Source organism: Microtus pennsylvanicus, chromosome 5 (genome assembly GCF_037038515.1).
Source record: "Microtus pennsylvanicus isolate mMicPen1 chromosome 5, mMicPen1.hap1, whole genome shotgun sequence".
In the NCBI taxonomy this organism is placed as follows: Eukaryota; Metazoa; Chordata; class Mammalia; order Rodentia; family Cricetidae; genus Microtus; species Microtus pennsylvanicus.
The window spans coordinates 44,241,831-44,265,643 of record NC_134583.1 but is presented as its reverse complement, the minus strand read 5'-3'; the positions used below and the strand labels follow the sequence as shown (position 1 = coordinate 44,265,643).

The window sequence follows — 23,813 nt, the reverse complement described above, 5'->3', positions numbered from 1 at the left end:
GAAATGTGATACTAGAGAAACTGTGTCAAAAACAAAGCTGAAAAATATGCTTAATCTCAAGAAAATCTGATTTGTGGTGAAAAGGAAGCACAATGAATCGGTAAAGACTCACATGGTATGTTAACTCTTCAGTATCGTCTTTTCACATATTCACCAAGATCTAAGAATCAGCCTTGCAAATTTCTTGATTTAATATTTAAGACTGAGACATTAGTGCAAGCATAGAATGTATTCCTACTTTTACCTAATAAGTAATATCAATCTCTTCTTTTATTGAAAATAGATTCTGTTTGCATAAATATATCCTGATTACAGTTTCCCTCCATTTACCCCTCCTAATTCTTTCCCCACCTCCCCCTCTCCTCCTGATCCATTCCCTTTTTGTCTCTCATTAGAAAATAACAGGCTTCTCAGAGATAACAAGCAAACAAGCTGAAATAAAAATACATTAAGATAAAACAAAAGCCTTCACATCACAGCATTGGCAGGAAACTCAACGTAATGAAAAAGATCCCAAGAAGAGGAACAAGAATCACAGACCTGCTTGTTCACACACTCAAATGTGCCATAAAATACTAAGCTGAAAGTTATAATGTATACACAGAGGACCTAGTGCAGACCTATGTAGGCCCTCTGCTTGGGGCTTCAGTCTCTGTGAGTTCTTACAATCCCTGCTCAGTTGACTCAGAGGGTTTTTTTCTCCATTCTATCTTTCCATTGCACTCTTCCTGCCGCCTCTTCTGTGGGGTTCCCTGAGCTCTGAAGGGAGGATTTGATGGAGACATCTCATTTTGTCCTGTTTCAAAGGAATCCCCTCCCCTCTGTTGTGATGTCTATCTGTGTTCTCAGCTGCTTCAATAGGAATGTCCTCTAATGATAATTGAATAAGGCAATGAATTATGAGTATATCAGAATATCACTAGGAGTCATTTTATTGGTGAATTTTTAGACCTGTAGTGTTTGGTTTTATCCTAGGTTCTGGGATACCCATTTTCTGGTTTTTGGTTATCCTAGCAGTTCTGGATACAGGTATTCAGTATGTTTATTTGAAAACTGAAAATACACATTCGTGTGAAAACTGTATTTTTGAGAAAATGTGACTGAAGTTAGTCTCTTCATTTAAACTATTCTCATGCAACACAGCGTCTTGGCAACTATAAATATACTCCTGCAGCTCATAAAACCAAATTTGTATGGACAATGACAATTTTACACAAAACACATTAAAATAAACAATAAGAATGATTCTTTTATTAGGAAAAGTACTTCGTTCAGTTATTTTACTTCCTTACTGAGCTGTAGAATATAAGATTCTGGTCCATGCTACAGACAGACAGCGGCCTGTCTTTCGGGTCTCTATGGCAGTTAGCACACAATGAAAGACCCTCCAAGAGTGTCTTTCCTCTGGGGAGACCCTTCCCAAGGAACAGCGAGACCACTTGTACGGATGCAAACAGCAAGAGGTTTATTCAGATACACAGGCACCTGGGGCGACAAAGTCTCTCCGAGGACTTGTGCACCTCCAGGTCGGGGTAATGGGTTTATATATGTTTTGGGGAGCACAAAGCGCGGTACAGAAGCGAGAAGCGCAGTTACAGGGTTTTTATTGGTTAGTTTGAATGTGGCCGAGTTCAGGTAGGGACAAGGTCTCTAGTTCCCGAGAATTCAGATATGGGCTGCCTTGGCTCTTATCTAGGGCAGACAGGGTGTCTTCTCGGTGTTCCTCCCCACCTGGGACAGACGAAGCCCAGCCACATTCTCGGTATTCCCTTTCCTCCCCCAGCCCAGCCACAGGTGTCTCTATCTCGTTTTGGCAGCTTTTAAACTGCCCTTTGTTCAAACCCTGAATATTCAGTACAAGCCTTGCAAAATGGCGTTACCGGTGTTGCTAAGTCGTTTAACAAGCTGGGCGGGGGGAGGGGGGTCTTTCATCTGGTGCTAAGCTGCTTAGCAAGCTGGACGGGAGGTCTTTCAACAATGATAAAAATTTTTCAGCAATGAGACTAGTTTCATTGCAACTTAATATACCATGGCTGGCTTATATCCATGGGAGGCCCACCTGCATCTGAAGAGAAACAGTGGAAGAGGAGTAAATGGGGCCAAGAGGAAGAAGGGAGGAACTGGAAAGAGGGGAGGGTAGAAAAACTTTGATTGGGGTGTAAAATAAACAAACAAGCAAACTACCCAACTCTCAGCTCAACTAAACCTTGAATTTCCATCCCCACACTCATCTTTACATTGTACAATTGTAGCAAGAGTTTAGTTAAGTTGGTTTAACTAAACCTCTTCATTGTTTATATTATATTACCTTAGATACATAAGTGGATTACTTATACACTACAGTTGTCTGGTTGATAATTGGTCATCCTGACCACATTCAGCAAGCAGCAACAGTAAACCAAAACTGTCTTGTACTTTGATGCTTACATTAGACATTTCTCATCCATCAACCAACTTGTCTATACCTTCTCAGTCTCTCAATTCTACTTTTATTCAGTTATTATGACTTAAGCCTGATTGCTCTCCCCTACTACCCCATGAGGGCCCTAATATCACCACGAGAGCTCCCCTGGATAAAGTTTTTTTGCAGTTCTTTTACAAGTTTCATGATGTCATGACATAACAACGAAATGATAATTGGACTGATAGCCACACCTACCAATGGCTCTATGTTCACATTTTTTGAGTCCTGTGTTTCAACTCTTGACTAGATATCCATTGATAAGTCAATTTCTGAACCACTGTACTGAGGGAAAATCACTAGAATCACAGAGATGACAGCTCTTCATTCTTGATTTGAGTACAGTGTATAAGTTGTGCTAGCATCCCAGGCACATACAGTTGGTCTAAAAACACAAGCTTCCTTTTGAGAAGCTCCATGCAGAGCTGGAAGTTTTTCTTTCTGACTCTGACTTGAGCAAGAGTGTCTACTTCCATGCTGGAGTGTTCTTCCTGAATCCTGGTTTTGAATGGGATCTGTCCTCCAACTTTGACAATAGAATTAGTTAGTTTCCCCTTGTGAGGATTTCCTTGCTCTTCAACCGATCCTTATCATCCCAGGGCAAGTCTGGATAGGCTTTGTTTACACATCTTTTCTTTTTTAATTAAAAGTTTCCACCTCCTCTCCTCCTCCCATTTCCCTCCCCCTCCTCCCAGCCCCCTCCACCTCCCTCTCCAGTCCAAAGAGCAGTCAGAGTTCCCTGCCCTGTGGGAAGTCCAAGGTCCTCCCCCCTCCATCCAGGTCTAGGAAGGTGAGCATCCAAACAGACTAGGTTCCCACAAAGCCAGTACATGCAGTAGGATCGAGACCCAGTGCCATTGTCCTTGGCTTCTCAGTCAGCCCTCACTGTCCGACACGTTCAGAGAGTCCAGTTTGATCAAATGCTTCATCAGTCCCAGTCCAGCTTGCTTGGTGAGCTCACATTAGATCAGTGTCACCAACTCAGTGGGTGGGCCCACCGAGTGGGCCCACCCTCAAGGTCTTGACTTCCTTGCTCATGTTTACACATCTTTTTGACCCTTTGTTCACATTGTGGCTCATGAACTCCGCTGACCCTTTTTATTTTCATAGATTTGTGGGGAATAATCTGACCCTTCAGTGGCCTCCTTAGGGAATCTCACCACTACCTACACTGTCACCCTTGCGACACTCCTTCCCACTGTCTGTACTTCCTTCCTCCTTTAGCTATAAATTTTCCTTCAGTTCCCTTTAGTCCTTCTACATGCTTCTTCTGATCTAACACCATCCTCCCCTTTGTCCATCTCTGACACATTTTCCTCCCCACCTTGGCCCATCAGCTCTGGCACTACTCGAATATTAGAATTCTAAAATCACAAGAACTCTCAAATGTAGTCTTTTTTCTCTTTATTCTTTACTCTTTGAGGGGCCTGACATCCAGTTCCCAAATAAATACATGTGGAAGCTTATTCTTTCTTAAGAATGCCTGGCCTTACCTTGGCTTGTTTCTTGCCTGATTTTCTTAATTTAAACTAACCTGTCTACTATTTGCCACTGGGATTTTATTTTTCTATATTTCTGTATATCTTTTCTTTCCTTCTTATTCTATGTCTGGATGTGTGGCTAGGTGGCTGGCCCCTGGAGTCCTCCTTTCCTCTTTTTCTCTTTTCTTCTACCCCTCTTCCCAGATTTCTTTCTACATATTCTATCTGCCTTCTAGTCCTTCCTGTCTTTTATGCTGACTCACTGTTGGCCATTCAGCTCTTTATTAGACCAATCAGTTGTTGTAGACAGGCAAAGTAACACAACTTCACAGAGTTAAACAAATGCAGCATAAAAGGATGCAACACACCTTTGCATTATTAAACAAATGTTTCACAGCAGAAACAAATGTAACACATTTTAAATTAATATTCCACAACTCTCAAGAGACTCATGCCTCCTTATAACCAAAACAAAAGTGACCAACTGATTAAGAAAGATACAGATTAATTGAAACTGAATACTTAACAAACATTGGCTTTGGGAGCAATCAGACAGCTTAGGATTTTTCCTCAAATATCACCTTTACACTATTCAAAGCCTCCATTTAATTATGCATTAGAGCCAAAATTCTTAAAAAGTGCTTTCAACAATCTTGATTTAAAAATAGAGCTACAAATGTTAGTTCACACCTACAATTCCAGCACTCAAGAGGAAGAGGCAGGAGACTGAAGACATCATAGAACCTTCATCTGGTGATGGATGGAGATAGAGACAGAGACCCACACTGGAGCACTGGACTGAGCTCCCAAGGTCCCAATGAGGAGCAGAAGGAGGGAGAACATGAGCAAAGAAGTCGGGACCACGAAGGGTGCACCCACCCACTGAGACAGTGGAGCTGATCTATTGGGAGCTCACCAAGGCCAGCTGGACTGTGACTGAAAAAGCATGGGATAAAACTGGACTTTCTGAACCTGGCGAACAATGAGGGCTGATGAGACGCAAAGGACAATGGCACGGGGTTTTGATCCTACGTAATGTGCTGGCTTTGTGGGAGCCTAGCCGGTTTGGATGTTCACCTTCCTGGATATGGACGGAGGGGGAGGACCTAGGACTTACCACAGGGCAGAAAACCCTGGCTGCTCTTTGGACTGGAGAGGGAGGGGGAAAGGAGTGGGGGGAGGGGGAGAAGGGTGGGAGGAGGAGGAGGGAAATGGGAGGCTGGGAGGAGGTGGAAACTTGTTTTTTTTTTTTTCTCCTTTTCTCAATAAAAAAAAAAAAATCACCCTCACAACATAGTGTCTTAGAAGCCAGCTTTGGCTCCATGAAAATATATCTCAAAAATATTTGTATACATACATATATACATATATTAAATAAATTTAAAGTCTTATGTTTTATTCTTTTATAAGTCAGTACACTTAGTTCCTTTCATTTTTGTCAGAAATACAATTTGGATTAAAGTATAAGTAGACTAGATATGAGATGTAAGTTTTATATAAACTAGTAAATTTTGAATTATCATTTTTTAGCTTAGTACTAAAATTTTAATGATATTTATATTATTTCCCTTTGTGTATGTATGTGTTTATGTATGTTATGCATAACTGACCAGCCTAAAAATTAATTTAAATTCCATAAATGAATTCTATTCCTATTGACTTAGAAATAGACTCTCTACATGAACTGAATATTCTTCAATTTACCAAGATATGCAAACTAAGTAGACTGTATTAGATAACCATTTAGTAAATGACACTAGTTTAATAAAATTGATCAAAATAACTCATGTGTCCCCTAAGTTGTCTGCAATTATTATCATGCAGACATAGTTTTATTTCCCTCTTTGGTTTTCTTTTGTTTACTAGTTGTAAGGCAATAATGTATCAAATGGATGCTCAAGACTATAAATACTATTAAACCACCATAAGGACATGTGAATATGAGAGCAGTAAAATGATTAATTAATACTATTTATTGCTTAATACTAAACATGCACATCAAGCTTTATATCAAAACAAAAAACCTATGCATTTAACTACTTTTTTGGAATGCTTGCCTCACATGTATTTACTATAAAAACAGAAAATTATCCAAGATCATTTCTAGATTTAGTTTTATAATTTACATGATTAAAATAGTTTCCAAATGCTTTTAAGTGACTTACAAACTTCAAACTATGTTGTAAAATAAACAAGTAATTACTAAATATCTAGATAGAACTACATTCCACAGTGTGTTATAAAGCACAAATAATAAAAACCCAAAGACAGAAACTGGGGTTCAACCCAAAAACCAGAAAAGCAAGGCAGTCAAGTCACTAGAGAAGTCATACCTCTATCAGTGCTGGATGACTACAAAACTAAACTGACTAAGCCCGTCTCTCCTCTCACTTTATATTCCCTCTAGTGCTGGGACTAAATTCATGACTCCCTAGTACTGGTATTAAAGGTGAGGAACCACCACCTGGATTTGAGTCTATTGATCTTGTGTAGCCCAGGGTGATGTTGAACTTCCAGAGATCCATCTGCCTCTGTCTCCCAAAATCTAAGGTCTGTGTCACCATTACCTGACTACTAGTGACCTTAGCTTTGTGACTGTGCTTCAGACAAAATTTATTTATTAAAATACAAATATTATAGATCACTATATTTCCACTTTTTGTCAAAGATAAAAAGAAGGCTATAAATAAGAAAAACTATAAGTACAATGACTATACAAAAATATATACAGGCAATAAATTCATCAACAATGTCTAGTCCATTTGCATTTTACAAATTCAAAGAAAATACTCTATATCTAGCCTATCTTGGTGAGTACAAAGTCTTGTATCTAATTTGCTTTCTATCATAACTTGCTTTCTGTGTCTGGTACACAAGGAAAACTATAACTATCTAGTTTCCAACTACCTCAGAGACCTGAGAAGGAAATAACATTAACTGACTAAGCAGGAAGTGCAAGCAAGCAACTTTCAAATATTGTTAGCAATGACAGAAACTTCTGGCTGCTTGGACAGTCACTCAAAATTCCTCTGCGATGTTTGGGCATCCATCTTCAGCCTACAGACTCAGTATAGCTGACATTGTTACTTCAATTTTATGTACTTTCAGCAAACTTACTTTTATATTCAGCAGACAAAACTAAACTATGTCCATGTCTCACTTAAAAACTGTGAGAAGATTCAGATGTCATTATTAATTTAAAATAATCAATAATGAATTTTTATAAAATGCTGACTTCTTCCTATGTTTCTCTGTAAAAGAGTGATTACTCATGCTTTAGAACTATAATCAATATATAGAAATGAAACTAAAAAGAATAGTAACATAAAAACTATATATCAAAAGTACACAAAGGGCCCTGTGGATGTATCTCACTTAGTATTGTTCTTGTGTGACCTATAAGAAGCCTTGAGTTTGATCCACTGTACCACATTAACCTGGTATGGTTATGAATACAGAACACTAACAGACATTTATTTGACATTTATGCTTATTTTGATAGCTGTCTGTTTGCTTGATTAGCTCATCTTGATTTTTGGTAATGTTTATATTTGTGCTTCTTCATGTACTCTAGCTATCAACCCCTGTGATGTGCAGTCTGTAATATCTCCCTCTCTCATCACTCTTCCAAGCATTTAGTGTGCTGGACAGAAGTTTACTAACTTCATGTGATCATTTTTCTTCATATTTATTATTACAGTGGATTCTTCCCAGAACAGTTAATGCCTCTATCTTGATATATTTTCTCTGTATTTTCCTCTATCAGTTTCAACATTTTGGGTCTTTATTAGGTATTTATCCATTGTGAGGTGATTAGTTTTCAGAGAAAATGATTTATTTTCATCTTTCTATGTGGATACCCTAATATAACAGCTAGTTTCTGCTGTGAGACTTTTACCAGATTTTCCTCTTACAACTTAAATTGTCTTGTTTCTCCTGTGAGTTTTCTAAGAGTTAAGCTTTCTAATTTTTCTGTGGCAACAATTTTAGAACACTGTATACCTAAGAAAATAATAGTGGATATTTTAACAACACTCAGACTCTTCTGATTTTAGAAGAATCTTTGTGTTTCCCTTATCTTGAAATTTTCAGGCAAATGGATAGAGCTAGAAAACATCATTTTGAGTGAGGTAAACCAGATACAGAAAAATAATCATCACATGTACTCACTCGTAAGTGGTTTTTAACATAAAGCAAAGAAAACTAGCCCACAAAAATTCGACACCAGTGTGCTAGATCCAGGGCAAATCAGCTTGCAAACCCATTTTCTCTACATTTTTCCAACTATGAGCTCATTAAAGAATGACATTCCCCCTCAAGATACTTGGTTCATCAGCACACATGTGATGTAGGTGTACTTAATTGTGTTTGCCCTTTTATAGAGTAAGAGAAGTTAAAGGATTAATAAACATACACATTTCTGTTCAATAAAATTTTCAATATGTCTGTGAAACATGTGCAAAAAATTAAAATAATGTACTTTATAATATTGTGACTGGTAACTCAAAAGCAGTATTTCACCCAGTTTGCCTTGCAATCTGAAATGTAAGGATTTTTAAAGATGGATCAGGAAGATATTTTGGAAGTAATTTGTGAAAGAATGTAAGAAGTATTATGTGTACAATATTCATGGGGGAATATAAACTTTGAAACCAGAGTCATCTGAAATAGGTCTTCTTTTTTATTTTATTTTCATTTTTATTGAGCACTACATTTTTCTCTGCTCTGCTCCCTACCTCTCCCCTCCCCTTCAACCCTCTCCCTAGGTCCCCATTCTCCCAATTTACTCAGGAGATCTTGTCTTTTTCTACTTCCCATGTAGATTAGATCTATGTAAGTCTCCCTTGGCTTCCTCATTGTTATCTTATATTAGGAATTGAAGACTTTATTGAACAAAAATATGTATGTTTATTAATCCATTAACTTCTCTTACTCTATTGAAAGGACAAACACAGTAAAGTACACCTACATCACATGTGTGCTGATGAATCAAGTATCTTAAGGGGGAATGTTGTTCTTTAATGAGTCCATAGTTGGAAAAAAGTAGACAAAATGGGTTTGCAAGCTGACGTGCCCTGGATCCAGCACACTGGTGTCGAGTTTTTGTGGGTTGCACGTGACATCCATCATATATATCACCATACTGTTTCCATCTCTAATTTTCTCTGTGTATCAGAGAGTTTAAGCTTTTCATTGTCTCCTAAATCCAAAAACTTTCCTCAATCACTTTTTAGGAAATAAATATTTTGTGTCTAACTCTGTACAAATTGCTTATCAGCAGAGAATCAACACTCAACTTCGACTTTAGCTTGTTGGTTGGTAAGGAAGTCTTATAAGTCATTGACATTCACAGAACATGAAATTTTGCTGAAATTAATGTGAATGTGTCCACTTTGGGTTTATTTTCTTGTGATCCAGATAACATGGATTATATTAAATTCTTAATGAACCATTTTCCTTATATAAATTTTCATAATATACATTTCCTAATAAATTATTTAGAAACAAACCAGTAACATTTGTTTTAAGATCCTTGCATTTTATTTGATGAAGTCTTTGACACTGATTTCTATTCCATTCATCAAATAAAAAAGAAATATTCCTAATTCTATAAACTTTTTCTGACTGTCACTTGATAATCACTTGTCTAAACTATATATTCTTATCAATATATTTTATATTGCTATGAAGGCAATGAAGTAAACTAGTTTTGAAAAAAGCTGTTAAACATTTAGAAATGAGGCAAGGAATCTTATACTTCTGACCATGTAGCATTTCCCCTGGGTACATTTGGCAAAGTGTGGAATACAGAGCACAGAGTCTAGGATATGGGAGTTGTAGATTAAAATATCAACTCTGCTCCATGTTAGATGTGTGGACTAAGTGGATCTAGACCTTCATTTAACCATATATTAATTGCATTGTAAATAATGGTATATACTTCACTAGGCTGTTTTGAAGGATAGATAGAATATATCTTCTGGGCCATTAGTATAAAACAGCAAAAACTATCAGGAAATGTCAGTTATTTTGAGTAATAGTTTTATTTCTTCGTCACTACTATTTACATTTCCCTATTAGAATATAAAACTTGTGGAAAAGCATGGAATATTTGTCTTTTAAACAGAAAGCATCTAAATACTTAGTAAAATTGCTATATATCAAAACCACCTTGGAAACTGCCACATCTAATGGGGATTCTCCGACCACAGCTGCTTTTGCAGCAAGAAAACCACACCATGCTTTTCAGAAGTTAAGAGCAATCTCTGTTTATTTTGTATGGAGCAAACTAAGGATAGCCTTTCGGATTTGTTTTGTTTTTAAACTATAGATGATGGGGTTGAGCACAGGGGGTAGAATAAGGTAAACATTGCCCATCATAGAACGAACTACTTTGGGGGCTGACTGACCATAGCGATGCACCAGGGACAGGCTAAACATAGGGATGTAGAGAATAGCAACTGCTCCAATGTGGGACACACAGGTGCTGAAGACCTTGTACCGTTCTCCAGAAGAGGCAATAGTGAGGACAGAATGGATGATCAGTATATAAGACAAGATAATGCAAGAAATGTCTAACCCTATGGTCAGAATGACCTCAACTAATCCACATATGCTGTTGGCCCGAGTGTCTGAACATGCTAACTTAATCACATCTGGATGATAACAGTAGGAATGGGACAGGGTAATCACTCTACAGAAAGAAACGGGCTTAAGGAGCAAAAGCAGGGTAACTACTAATAATATAGCACGTGTAATCACTAGGAAACCCATCTGAATGATTCTAAAATTAGTAAGAATTATAGTGTATCTAAGAGGATTACAGATTGCTATGTAACGGTCAAAAGCCATAGCCACCAGCACCCCAGATTCTATACATGTGAACCCGTGAAGAAAAAACATCTGAACAATGCACCAGTCTAGATTGATTTCATTTGCATGAAACCACAGGATCCTCAGAGTGGTTGACATTGTAGAAATAGTCAAACCCAGGTCAGTGGCTGAGAGCATGGAGAGGAAATAGTACATAGGTTCATGCAGACTCTGCTGGGTCACAATGATAAAGAGGATCATGCTGTTCCCAGAGAGGGCGGTGGCATAAAGGCAGCAGAAGGGGATGGAGATCCAGGCATGAGCAGACTCTAGGCCAGGAACACCAGTCAACAAGAAAGTTGGTGTTTTCATTGTGAAGTTGCTCAGGAATTCCGTGTTGTCCTGCATTTTGTAGCATTTGTCTTTACAATACTTATATAAGGAACAAACTTTAGTGTCATAAAGAGTATTTAGACAATATTCTGATTTAAAATAACCACTCTAGAAAATAAAGTTCTTTGTCCAAAACACTAAAATGTATTAATCTAGCAATTATAACTAGAGGCATTTAGAAAAGACAATGATTTCTTTCCTTAAAAGGAGAAAATATACTCACATAATTCTGCACACTTATAAATTTGTTTTTATACTTTTAAGTTCCACCAGATTATGTGCACAGATAGTCATTTCTGGGAATGTAGAAAATAGGAAGGTTTCAGTGTGGGAGACTCAGTTCCTAGAAATCAGAAAAAGAAGTGCATTGGATTCGAATATGCTGTGTATAAAGTGTGCAAGGAAAACCTACGTAAATATACTTGTGTATTTGTTCTGCCTGTGTGACACTCCAGACTTAGATCTCTAGAAATCAATCATTTTAATCACACAGAATAGAAGAACAGACAAGGAGAATAGGTTATAAAAAGAAAATTAATGAAGACAGAGTATTGTGGAAGTTTAAGGGAAGGGTTATATCTCCTAAGCCATGGAAAGTCTGAATCTTTATGAGAATCATAAAAACAAAGAGGCCATGGCTTCCCCATGTACATGTTAATAACAGAGCTGAACTGCATGAGCTGCCAAGTGTAGTGTGTATTAAAACATTCGAGTTCAGTTCAGAGTATGGTAGTCATCTGGAGGAAAGCTGGTGCCCTTGCCACCCGAAACTGCTGCTCTGCAGCAGTGCCTTAGGGAGTGGGAGTAGAAAGGTGGTGGTGTAGGTTATGTCATTTTCAGAAATGTAGCAATTAGGGCAATGACAGAAATAGGTTGGGACTGAAAGAAGCTATAAGAGGTACGGATATGTTATGAAAATGGGAGAATTTAGAGAAACATACAAATTTATAAATTGCAGTTTTAGGTCCAGTAGATGGTGGTGAATATAAAGGAGAGAGTTCTACTGATACTTGAGTCTGAAAGCATCGTGGGATTGAGCACAGTAAAGAGAGCAAATCGACCCCAGAAAGATGCGGTTAGCATTTTCATTGATGCCAGGCTGTGTCAACTTGGTAGACTGGTGGAGAGTCATTCCAGGGAGTTTTCCCTCAGTAGCTACAGATCTCTCAAGGAATCATGAATGTAGATTTGCTCCTTTTCAAATAGTATGGAGTGGTGGATGTTAGTTTGAGGACAAGGTAGAAGACAGAATTAGACAGGCAGATGGTTCCACAGGCATAAGTGTTTTAAAGCTCTATTCATTTAAAATTATAAATTACTTAATTAATTTATAGGATAACTAAAATCAAAGAGTAGCAATGTTACTTACCTTATTAAGGTTTTCAGTCAAATTGAGCATGAAATTTGCATTATCCTAGTAAATATATTGTAATGTATAATGTATCATTCTTCTCAGGCAATTTTTCTTCTGTTAAATATCTAATTTCATGACTTGCAACTATATCTGAGAGGAATAATTACAATATATAGCTATAAAATAATTACAATGTATAGCTTGATAATATTATATGGATCCCAAAGAATAGAGTAGAGTATACTATTACCTTATCTGAATATTTGTGTGTAGGTAATAAACAAAATACAAAGACAACACAGTGAACATCCTCATCTATCTTCCAGGGCTGTGTAGAAGCAGTAACTTCCGATGTCTTTGCTAGCAGATAGTAGAACAGGCTATCAAGGGACCTATAGCCTTTATAGTAAGTTTCAACTGAACTGTGAGATTATATGTAAGATGTGTATCTCTCTGGGGAAACTAACAAAGAAGAAACAGCTTGTATAAAAATGAAAGGTACCACTATGGACTCCCAAAAGATATTAAAATATTATCTCAAATGAACAGTGGGTCCCAGGAGTACTGGATGATAAAGGAAGCCAAAGCATTCATAAATGGTTGGCTCTCCATATTGCTGTGCTCTGTTTCTTGTGCATTATGCTACACCACCGTGAGTTCATACGTGCACTATTGTGTCTGAGTAAACCCCATTTCCTGTAGTTATCAGTCATCACCTCTGACTCATGCAATGCTTCCACTCTCTCTGTGATGATCCCTGAGTCTTGTGGGGAAGGCTGCTCTCTAGATTGCCCATATGGACTTATTACTCCATGATCTCTCATTCTCTGAGCACTGACCAGTTATGGGTCTCTGTATTAATTGCCATCTACTGCAAACAGAAACTTCTCTGATGTGAGTCGATGGGTGCACTAATCTGCAGGCATAGCAATGAGCATCAGAACTCATTGTAACACTATGCCCACTTAGCAGAATAACAGTAGGTTCATCCCTAGGGCCTATGGCAAATCTAGCCACAGGTTCTTGGCCCCATTAATGTTCCCAGGCATGAGCTCTATCTAGTTGAAAGGACCTTAAATCTGATCTGAAAAGAGTCATTTACTTACACAACATTTGAGCCTTTATTTCAGCAGAAGGCATATCTTGCCAAGATAATCATTGTTATAGCTTATAGAGTTCCCAGATGAGTACGATTATGCCTAGCATCTTCTAGATAAAATCAAACTAGGCAGGAGGAATGAAGCTCTCAGATCAGTACCTTATTGATTTCTCTCTGTTCTATAACTCAGATATGTGGTGTCTTCAGTAACAGAGTATGATGAGTTATAGTTGTACTTAAGGTACACAATGTGATACTGTTATGTGTATAGAAGGTACCATTATGAGATCAGGAAAACTAGTATATACATTTCCTCTGATGTTTATCATGTCTCAGTGCAAAAACATTATTCTATATATTGTGATATTTCATGTTTTCATTAAAGAATAAGAGAAGAATAAATAGAAGAATCTCTTGAATCTGAGAGTAAAGCATGACAGTGAATTCACTCATATGCCTATGTTTTGTAACTGTGTAATACCCACCCAGGTCCAAAGACATACATTTTACAAAGAAAATACTAGAAAAGAGTGTAGAATTGTGTCCTCAAGTCATCCATGTAATGGTAAATTATAGATTTAGGAAATTTTTTACATATTATTTCCAATGGCTGACTTACAAAGTATTGGCATAGGATGGGATATTGAGCATTTCCTGTGGAAGGATTGTCCACTGGTATCTCCTATTAGGTTGAATTATTATAAGTAGTCACTGTGAATGCAAATTTTTCTCTGTCCTTTTCTTGTAAAGGCATAGTGAAGAAACAATCTTTTAAATCAATAACTCTAAGAGGCCATCCTTTTGGCAATAAATAAGTCAGAGGAATTCCAGATTTTAGAGAGCCCAAAGGTTGAATTACCTTATTGACAGCTCTTAGATCTGTCACCATTCTCCATTTACCGATTTATTTTTAACAACAAATACAGAAGAATTCCAAGGGCTGGTTGGTTCTTCAATATGGTGAGCATCTAGTTGCTCTTGTACCAGCTGTTCTAAAACCTGCAGTTTTTCTTCAGTTAGAGGCAACTGTTTAACCCATATTGGATTCAGTTAACCATTTTAAAGGCAGGGCTGTTGGTACCTCTAAAGGTTTGCTAGTTGCTTTGTGTTCTTGTACTGATGGAAGAGAGTCATCTGTCTATGTGTTACTTTCATTAGTTAATAAAGAAACTGCCTTGGCCCTTTGATAGGACAGAAAATTAGGTAGGCGAAGTAAACATAACAGAATGCTGGGAAGAAGGGAAGTAAGGCAGTCGCCATGACTCTCCTCTCTGAGACAGACGCAGGTTAGAATCCTTCCCGGTAAGCTACCACCTCATGGTGCTTACAGATTACTAAATATGGGTTAAAGCAGGATGTAAGAATTATCCAATAAGAGGCTACAGATAATGGGCCAAGCAGTGTTTAAATGAATACAATTTGTATGTTGTTATTTCGGGTATAAAGCTAGGAATGCGGGAGCTGGGTGGGAACGAAGCCCGCCACTCCTCGTCTACATTGTACAACCTGAATGGCTGGTGACTTTTGTGTATAGTAACTTATAATATTATTCCCAGAATTACGAGTTCCTGGGACTGCAAGAATGTTAACCTGGGTATTCCATTTCTGCAGCAGGTCACAACCCCATAAATTCACTGCAATATCAGCTGCATATGGCCTCAGCTTCCCTCTCTGATGTTCTGGTCCTATGCAATCAACCCATCTCATGCTTTGCTTAATTTCAGATATGGTTCTAATTCCTAGTAATTGAACATCTGCCTCTTGAAGAGGCCTATTTGGATGCCAAGATTCTGGAGTAATGATACTCACATCCGCACCTGTGTCTATTGAACCAACAATTACAATGTCATTTATACACACTCTTAGCTTTGGTCTTTGACCATTTATAGAAGTCTGCCAGAATATACATTTCTTATTTCCTATTGGAATTTTTGATTTATCCTCCATGTTTTATTCCATCATCCAGAGCAGTATGGTCTTTTACAGAAGGCTCAGGATTTTTTAATTTTCCTGGTGAAACATGTCCTCCACAGCAACTGGGAATGACTGGACCACTTTTGGCTTGGGGGGCCTTTAAGAGGCCCCTCAAGGGGTTTCTTGATGGTATCAGGTTTCCTTGTCTATCATTTGTTGATCTGTATTCATTGGTCCAGTGACAGCTTTTGCCACACCTTCTACATATACCTGAAGGCAGAGTCCTCCTATTCTTGCCATTCCCAGAGGAGATATTATCCCTAGAAATAATACAATCCCTTCTCAGATGTTTTATTCTACCACAATTAAAACATTTGGTATTTTGCTCTCTCTTCATTCCTGTGGAAATTGTTTCTCCTACCCAGAATTCAGTATTATAGTCATATATCTCAATGTTCACTATATGCAGGATCCATTCATCTGTAGGTGCTGATCTAACTTTTAAAGACCCAAGTATCTTTTTGCATTCTAAGTTACATTTTCAAAAGCCAGAGATTCATAAGTGCTTGTCTAACATCTGGGTCTGTTATTCCTATTTGTACAGCCTTAGTTAATCTTTGAAAAGGTCACTAAAGGGTTCGCTCTGATCCTGTTTAACCCTTGTATGTGTTTCAATTTATTTTCCTAGTTCTTAAATCTTGTCCCAAGCATTTAAGGCTGCTTTGTGGCATAAGGACAAAATTTGTTCATTGTAAAGACTTTGAACCTGTGGGTCAGCATAAATTCCCTCACCAAGAATCTGACCTTGGGAAGTCTCAAGTCCTTTTGCTTTCCCCTGTTGTTCTAAAATTTTTGCCTCTTCCCTGAAATAACATTTAAATATCAATTGAGGCTTATCATCCAGGATTGTTGAAACTAACTGAAGCTAGTCATGTGGTCTAGCCTTAGTGTTAGAAGCCCATGTCTTTATCATCTCCCTAACAAATGTAGAATACAAGCCATAAGTTATGACAGCTTGTTTAATTTCTTTTAGATCATTTATTCCTATAGGTATAAATCTACCTTTTTTGGATCCTTTTGGGCCTTTAGAACATGATGCTTTGTCAGAGTAGATTACAGGTAGAAAGCTAAAACCCTGTGTAAGTCATCTCTGGCAGCTACTGGCAATGTTGAATCCTGCCCTTGTGCCTTCTTTCCTTGTTCATCAGCTCCAATAATTTCCTGAATCATTTCAAATCTTTTTACTATTATATTTTGTAAAGCCTGAATCCCTGGCCTGTATATGTTTCTACCAATTTCATTGGGTCACCTGACCTCTGGTTCTCATTCTGCACATGTGATTCCACAGTCTGAAGTTTTTCTTTTAAAGATAACACCACTTCCTAGAACATTACTTGAACAGCATGCAGATAGCCATCCTGGGGAGATACTCTATTACTAACTTATAACTTTTTAACAAATTTTGATTATCAAATTCAGCAGCATAAACTCAGATATTTTCTCAGTATCCTCAGATATGGATTCAATTTTGTCTGTCAAATTAATGTTACCCTTTTCAATACTACTAATTTTTTTCAGGTAACTTTTGATTTTCAATGGTATTAATCTGGTTAGCAAGCTGTTTATTATTCGTCTGTAAAGACTGCATCATTTGTAAAAGTACCTAATTCTTAGCTCTGTTATCAAATTGTTTTCTTGAGTATATAATATGAAGAAAAAAACTGAGTCCCAATATCCAATAAATGAATGTATCACCATGTAAACCTTGCAGAATACAATCCATAGTAGTAGCAAAATGCTACTAAAAGTTCTAATGTAAATATAGTCTGCCATTATATAACTTTCAAGTTTATTGATTTATTAATTACCTGTTATGAGATCCAGTAAATTGTTTTAGGTATAATAATCTTTACTGTCCAGGAGGTGTTGTGGTTGCAGAGTCACAACTAACAGTAAGGCAACTGGTGGCAACATGAATGGTCCTGAGCTGCTTTAGTTCCCAACTTGATACTGGTTAAATACTGAGAAATATGCTTTGCTTGACAAATTAAAAGCAATTAAATCATTTCCATGCAAGAAGTCCAGAACTCATGGGCAGGTAGCACAAACCAGAAGCTGCATAAGTTGCCATGCAGCAAGGAATGCAGCAGTGAGGGAGGGAATGTTCACAAGCTATGGGAAATTTCCAAGTCACAGCACACAATTAGTTCTGCCGTGGTGGGAGGCATTCTGGGCTATAAACTGGTTAGGCCTTTAGTCTGTCCACCTGGTAGTTTGTAGAGTCTGAATCCTCCACTTTGACACCAGATGAAGAAGGATGCTTAAAATAAATATCCCTCAATCGAAGAATGGATAAAGAAAATGTGGCATTTGAACATTAGAGTACTACTTGGCAGTAAAAATAAATGACACCATGAAATTTGCATGTAAATGGATGGAACTAGAAAAAAACATTCTGAGTGAGGTACCCAGACCCAGAAAGATGAACATGGTATATATTCACTCAGAAATGGATACTAGCTATAAAGCAAGGGGTATTGAGCCTATAGTTCATGATCCTAGAGAAGCTAAGTAACAAGGTGAACCCTAAGAAAAACATGCGTAGATCCACCTGGAAAAGGAAAATACACAGATTGCTTGGCAAAATTCAGATCCCTTTTAAGAATTTCTTTTCATTTTCCTGAAATTGAAGATTTCTGAAAAATTCCATCATGATGCCCTCGCTCACGATTTCTTGGTGGAAACAGTGAGGGATATCTTCATATTGTGTAAACTTAATGCAAGCTCCTCAGAACACAGCCACTGTGTTAGGCTTTGCTGGATTTTTGTCTGTCTGTAACTACTTTTACTGTTTCTTTTGGAACTCCTGTGGTTCATGTCTTTGCAAATGCTGACACATGTCCTTCTCACTTTTATATATCTGATGAAATAAAACTACCTTCTATAAGATGTGGAATGGTTACAATTTTCAAGTGGCTATTATTTTACATAACATTTCTGGATTTCTTTTATAATTTTTCACTTATTTTACTCTATTGCCAGAGTAAAAATTTTCTCACTCTATGAGTGGGACCACATATATTGCATTTGTATTGTTTTCACATCTATTTCTCTTAACTAGAAGATAAAATCTGAGTCCAATGCATGGTCTATTTTTCCTCACATCTATGGATGCTCAATACATTATCACTGGTCAATATACTATTCTCGCTTTTGAATAGTCAGTCTGGTGTTTCCTGCCACTTGAGAATGAATCCCTATCCTCTAGACTTAAGGCTACATAGAAAAATAATGCACACCTAAAATTCCTTAGTGTGTGTGTGTGAGGGGGGGGGTGGAGATTGCTTTTTTTTCATCAGGTTTTTTATCATTGTAACAAGTTACCTGGGATACAACTAAAGAAGAAGAAAGTCCTACTTTGGCAAGTGGATACAGGGGTCAGGTTCTGTTCACTTGGTTGTGTTGCTTTGAGCCAATTCATCATGGTAAGAGGGTCTACTGGAGGCCTGTTCATTTCATGCCAGATTAGAAACCAAGAGAAATAAGCTGGGACTCCCAATGAAATGTCACACCAAATGACATAATGTCCCTCTATGGGTCCCATCAGTTCCCATCAAGTTTCAGTAATGCCAAAAATTGAACCAAGTGCCCTTTTTTAGAATTTAGAATGTAAAAATTCTCTTGTCTTTAATCACTAGCAAAATTGCATGTATATCAAAAACTGTCTTAAAATAAACATCTTTGTAATTTATTATTAGTGAAATGTTTATTTTATATACCTCTTTTGTATGTCTACATAGCAGGATTATGTGAACCTTATCTTAATTATTTTAATAGCAAAATTAAACTTTAAGAACTAAAAATAAGTTTTTAAAACTGCTATTGTGAAAAGGAAAACTAGAAGGTTATAAGCCTTTTGAAAAACAGTGAATATTATTAGCATTTGGGAGTTTTTTATTAAATAAACACATAATCATATGTATTCATTTATAACTAGCATCGAGAATTAAGGAAATTAAATTTATTTTCCCTAAAATTTAATAGCATATCAGTAATTCTTTACATTCTATAATAAATAAAATAAAACTTAGTATTAAATTGCATTTCTTCCCATGGTTTCATTCATTTTCCTCTTCCCTTCATTTTCTTCTCTCCTTCCTTCTCAGTCTCCCTTCCATTTCCCTCTTCTATTCCCCTCCTTCTGCCTCCTTACCTCTTTTTTTCCCTCCTCTTTTCTTTTGTTTTATTTTATCGAGATAAAGTTTTTCTATATAGTCCAGACTGACCTCAAATGTTCCTGCCTCCGGGTCTGTGATGCCATGTTATTGGCATGTAACACACACTCCATTGCTACAGGATGTTTAGTATGTTCCCTATTTATTTTATATATCAGTATTCAAGCAGGACTTTAAATGTATATCAATTTTAAAAGGATATCTTATAATGAATAGATTACCACATGGCAAAAATGTGTATTTTTTAACTGTGTGATGAAATGTCTAGCTTCTTTAAAACTGTATGACTGTCTATTTAAACCATGACAATCTGGTAAAATAATTACTGATTTAATGAGTGAAAAGTTTCCAAACTTTGAAATCAATGACATAGTCTAAGGGGCAAAAGTTCTGACATGAATAAAGAGCTGAATAAGAAATCATTGTAAAAATGACTATAATTAAACTTTTCCATAAATATCCACAGTGACTTTTCCTTTTCCAAAAAACATTGAGATATATGGTGTAATAGCAACTTGAACACAGAACTGATGGTATCAGTAAATGAAGTTTGTGTAAAATATTCTTTCATGAAAAGTATACATTAACTATTTCTGTATAATACATCACACCTCTCAGATCTCTAGTTGTGGTTACCATAAAATTCATTCTTTCTTGTTCTGGAAAACTTTCATCCTGCACATAAGCCATAGGGATGGCTTTGCAATGGTAGGTAAGAGCCTGGAACTGTTCCTCATCTCTGTGGGTACAAACGGAAGCACAGATGCTGTGATCCCTGGTTCAAGGGCCTTTTCTACAACATCCTTGGATAACTCTGTCCCTGATCTGTTTGGTTCTGACTCCATAGATGATGGGGTTGAGCATGGGAGGAACCAGCAGGTAGACATTAGCAAACATGATGTGCACAACACGGGGCACATGGTGGCCAAATCGGTGAGTGAGGAAGGTGAAAAGGGCTGGAATATATAAGGCTAAAATGACACCGATATGAGAAGCACATGTACCAAACGCTTTGAGGCGGGCTTCACCTGAGGGCAATCTCAGCACAGCTCTCAGAATCATCACATAAGATACACCGATGACAATTATATCAAAGCCAACCACAGAGAAAGCCACAAAGAGCCCATATCCACGATTGATTTTGGTATCAGCACACACCAACTTGAGCACAGCCATGTGCTCACAGTAGGACTGGGGAATGACCTTGTTGGGGCAGAAGGGCATCCTGGAGATCATGAAGCAGAAGGGGCTCACCCACAGCAGCCCTCTGACCATCACAGCTGTCCCCAGTTTGATGACTACAGACGTGGTCAGGATGCTGGAATGTCGGAGTGGGAAGCAGATGGCCACGTAGCGATCCAAGGCCATAGCCATGAGCACCCCAGACTCCACAGAAGAAAAGGCATGTATGAAGAACACCTGAATGAGGCAGGCATGGTATTCAATCTTATGGTCATGAAACCAGAGTATGGCCAGCATTTTAGGTTGTGTGGAAGAGGATAGGACCAAGTCAGTGGTAGCCAGCATGGCCAGGAAGAGGTACATGGGCTCATGTAGCGTGTGGTCAATCCGAATTATGTGTAGGATGGTGACATTCCCAGTCACTGCCAAAATATACATGACACAGAATGGAAAGGCAACCCAAAATTGATAATTCTCCAGCCCTGGGATTCCAAGCAAGATGAAGAACGTAGAATGAGAAGAGCTGTTCCTTGAAGCCAACATGAAAGAATGGGTTATATTTTCTGTGTAGTGAAATTAATCTGTTCTCTGAGGATAATAACAGCCAAGCAAGGATGATTATTTGCACTCGTAAAATATTATGAATAAATTCGATAGTCATTTGTAATAAAATCATCTTTTATAATAAATAATATTATAACCTAAAATTATGCTACCTAATATTTTATTAGTATTTGTAACACTCAAAATGATATTAGAATATGTCAGTTTCAGGGGTAATTATTTCCTAAAGAAAAAGTATTCTCAGAAGTAGAATCCACTAAGGGCAAACTTCTGTGACAAATCAGCTACATTAAACCTTGCCATCTTCCATTTAGCAAATGACTTGGTCTACCTTCCACACAGGACCATTTGTCTCTGTGTTGAATCATTTGAGCAGCGGTAGTTCAGGGCAGGAGGCAAGTGTGGATTAAAGGAGCATAGTAATTTATTCTCCCAATATATTTGTATAATTAAGACAATAATCATCTTGGTTCTAGACCAAAGGAAAGTATAAACCATATGTGAAGTTGGCATTTATAACGTCATATTTAATGAAAATCTTAGAACATGAATATCTTATGCTTTGTGATTGATTCATTTTCTTTTTAAATTAGTGCCTTTCTCTGTTAAAGTGTAAAAGTAGGCATGGGCCACATGTTAGTGCATGTCTGCAGCTATATTCCAACACAGATTTGCTTACTAACTGCAATCTACAGCATGGACTTGGTTTACATAGTGTAATTTATTCAAGGATGTCCTAGTGAAGATGACCCTAAACCTGACACTCAGCTTACCGCCTCTATTCTTGATAAAGAGAAATCAGATAAATGTATTTTGATGAAAGTAACTAGTAAAGACTATTATTCAGATGCAACAGACTCATTAACAATATCCCCAACTGGAAACTTTCCTGATGGAATTCCCAAAACCCTACTTTAAAAATTCTCCTTCAGAAGAGGCGAGTCCGGTCTCAAAATGGAGGGCCATGATCCAAAGGAACCAGAACAGTTGAGGAAACTGTTTATTGGTGGTCTGAGCTTTGAAACCACAGATGATAGCTTAAGAGAACATTTTGAGAAATGGAGTACAATTACAGACTGTGTGGTAATGAGAGATCCCCAAACAAAACGTTCCAGGGGCTTTGGTTTTGTGACTTACTCTTGTGCTGAAGAGGTGGATGCTGCAATGTGTGCTCGGCCACACAAAGTTGATGGGCGTGTGGTGGAACCAAAGAGAGCCGTTTCTAGAGAGGATTCTGTAAAACCTGGTGCCCATTTAACAGTGAAGAAAATCTTTGTTGGTGGTATTAAAGAGGATACAGAAGAGTATAACCTGAGAGACTACTTTGAAAAGTATGGCAAGATTGAAACCATAGAAGTTATGGAAGACAGGCAGAGTGGGAAAAAGAGAGGATTTGCTTTTGTGACTTTTGATGACCACGACACAGTTGATAAAATTGTTGTTCAGAAATACCACACTATTAATGGGCATAATTGTGAAGTGAAAAAGGCCCTTTCGAAACAAGAGATGCAGTCTGCTGGATCACAGAGAGGCCGTGGAGGTGGATCTGGCAATTTCATGGGTCATGGAGGGAACTTTGGAGGTGGTGGAGGTAATTTTGGTCGTGGTGGAAACTTTGGTGGAAGAGGAGGCTATGGTGGTGGAGGTGGTGGCAGCAGAGGTAGTTATGGAGGTGGTGATGGTGGATATAATGGATTTGGAGGTGATGGTGGCAACTAGGGTGGTGGTCCTGGTTACAGCAGTAGGGGAGGCTATGGTGGTGGTGGACCAGGCTATGGAAACCAAGGTGGTGGATATGGTGGTGGTGGAGGAGGAGGATATGACGGTTACAATGAAGGAGGAAATTTTGGTGGAGGTAACTATGGTGGTGGAAACTATAATGACTTTGGAAATTATAGTGGACAACAGCAATCAAATTATGGACCCATGAGAGGGGGCAGTTTTGGTGGAAGAAGCTCAGGCAGTCCCTATGGTGGGCTATGGATCAGGTGGTGGAAGTGGTGGATATGGTAGCAGAAGGTTTTTAAAAAACAGCAGAAAAGGGCTACAGTTCTTAGCAGGAGAGAGAGCGAGGAGTTGTCAGGAAAGCTGCAGGTTACTTTGAGACAGTCGTCCTAAATGCATTAGAGGAACTGTAAAAATCTGCCACAGAAGGAGCGATGATCCATAGTCAGAAAGGTTACCGCAGCTTAAACAGGAGGCCCTTCTTGTTCAGGACTGTCAGAGGCACAGTGTGCAAAAAGTGCAGCTATTGATTAATGCAATGTAGTGTCAATTAGATGTACATTCCTGAGGTCTTTTATCTGTTGTAGCTTTG

At 37.9% G+C, this 23,813-nt stretch overlaps 2 protein-coding genes and 1 pseudogene across 2 annotated transcripts; 1 reads left to right on the top strand and 2 right to left on the bottom strand.

Moving 5' to 3' along the window:
• Positions 1-10,212: 10,212 nt before the first annotated feature.
• On the bottom strand, positions 10,213-11,163 carry LOC142850786 (olfactory receptor 51F1-like). The gene has a single exon (XM_075974694.1). It carries the CDS (start codon positions 11,161-11,163, stop codon positions 10,213-10,215), a length of 951 nt encoding a protein of 316 aa, XP_075830809.1.
• A 9,367-nt stretch (positions 11,164-20,530) lies between these two features.
• Positions 20,531-21,475, bottom strand: LOC142850785 (olfactory receptor 52R1-like). Its single transcript, XM_075974693.1, has one exon. The coding sequence runs from the start codon at positions 21,473-21,475 to the stop codon at positions 20,531-20,533; it is 945 nt and encodes a 314-aa protein (XP_075830808.1).
• Positions 21,476-22,433: 958 nt separating this feature from the next.
• LOC142849486 (heterogeneous nuclear ribonucleoprotein A3 pseudogene) lies at positions 22,434-23,710 on the top strand (annotated as a pseudogene).
• The last annotated feature ends 103 nt before the right edge of the window (positions 23,711-23,813 follow it).

Bases quoted from the DNA above. Each gene is read 5' to 3' on its own strand.
- LOC142850786 (XM_075974694.1), bottom strand. From the start codon at position 11,163: ATGCAGGACAACACGGAATTCCTGAGCAACTTCACAATGAAAACACCA.
- LOC142850785 (XM_075974693.1), bottom strand. From the start codon at position 21,475: ATGTTGGCTTCAAGGAACAGCTCTTCTCATTCTACGTTCTTCATCTTG.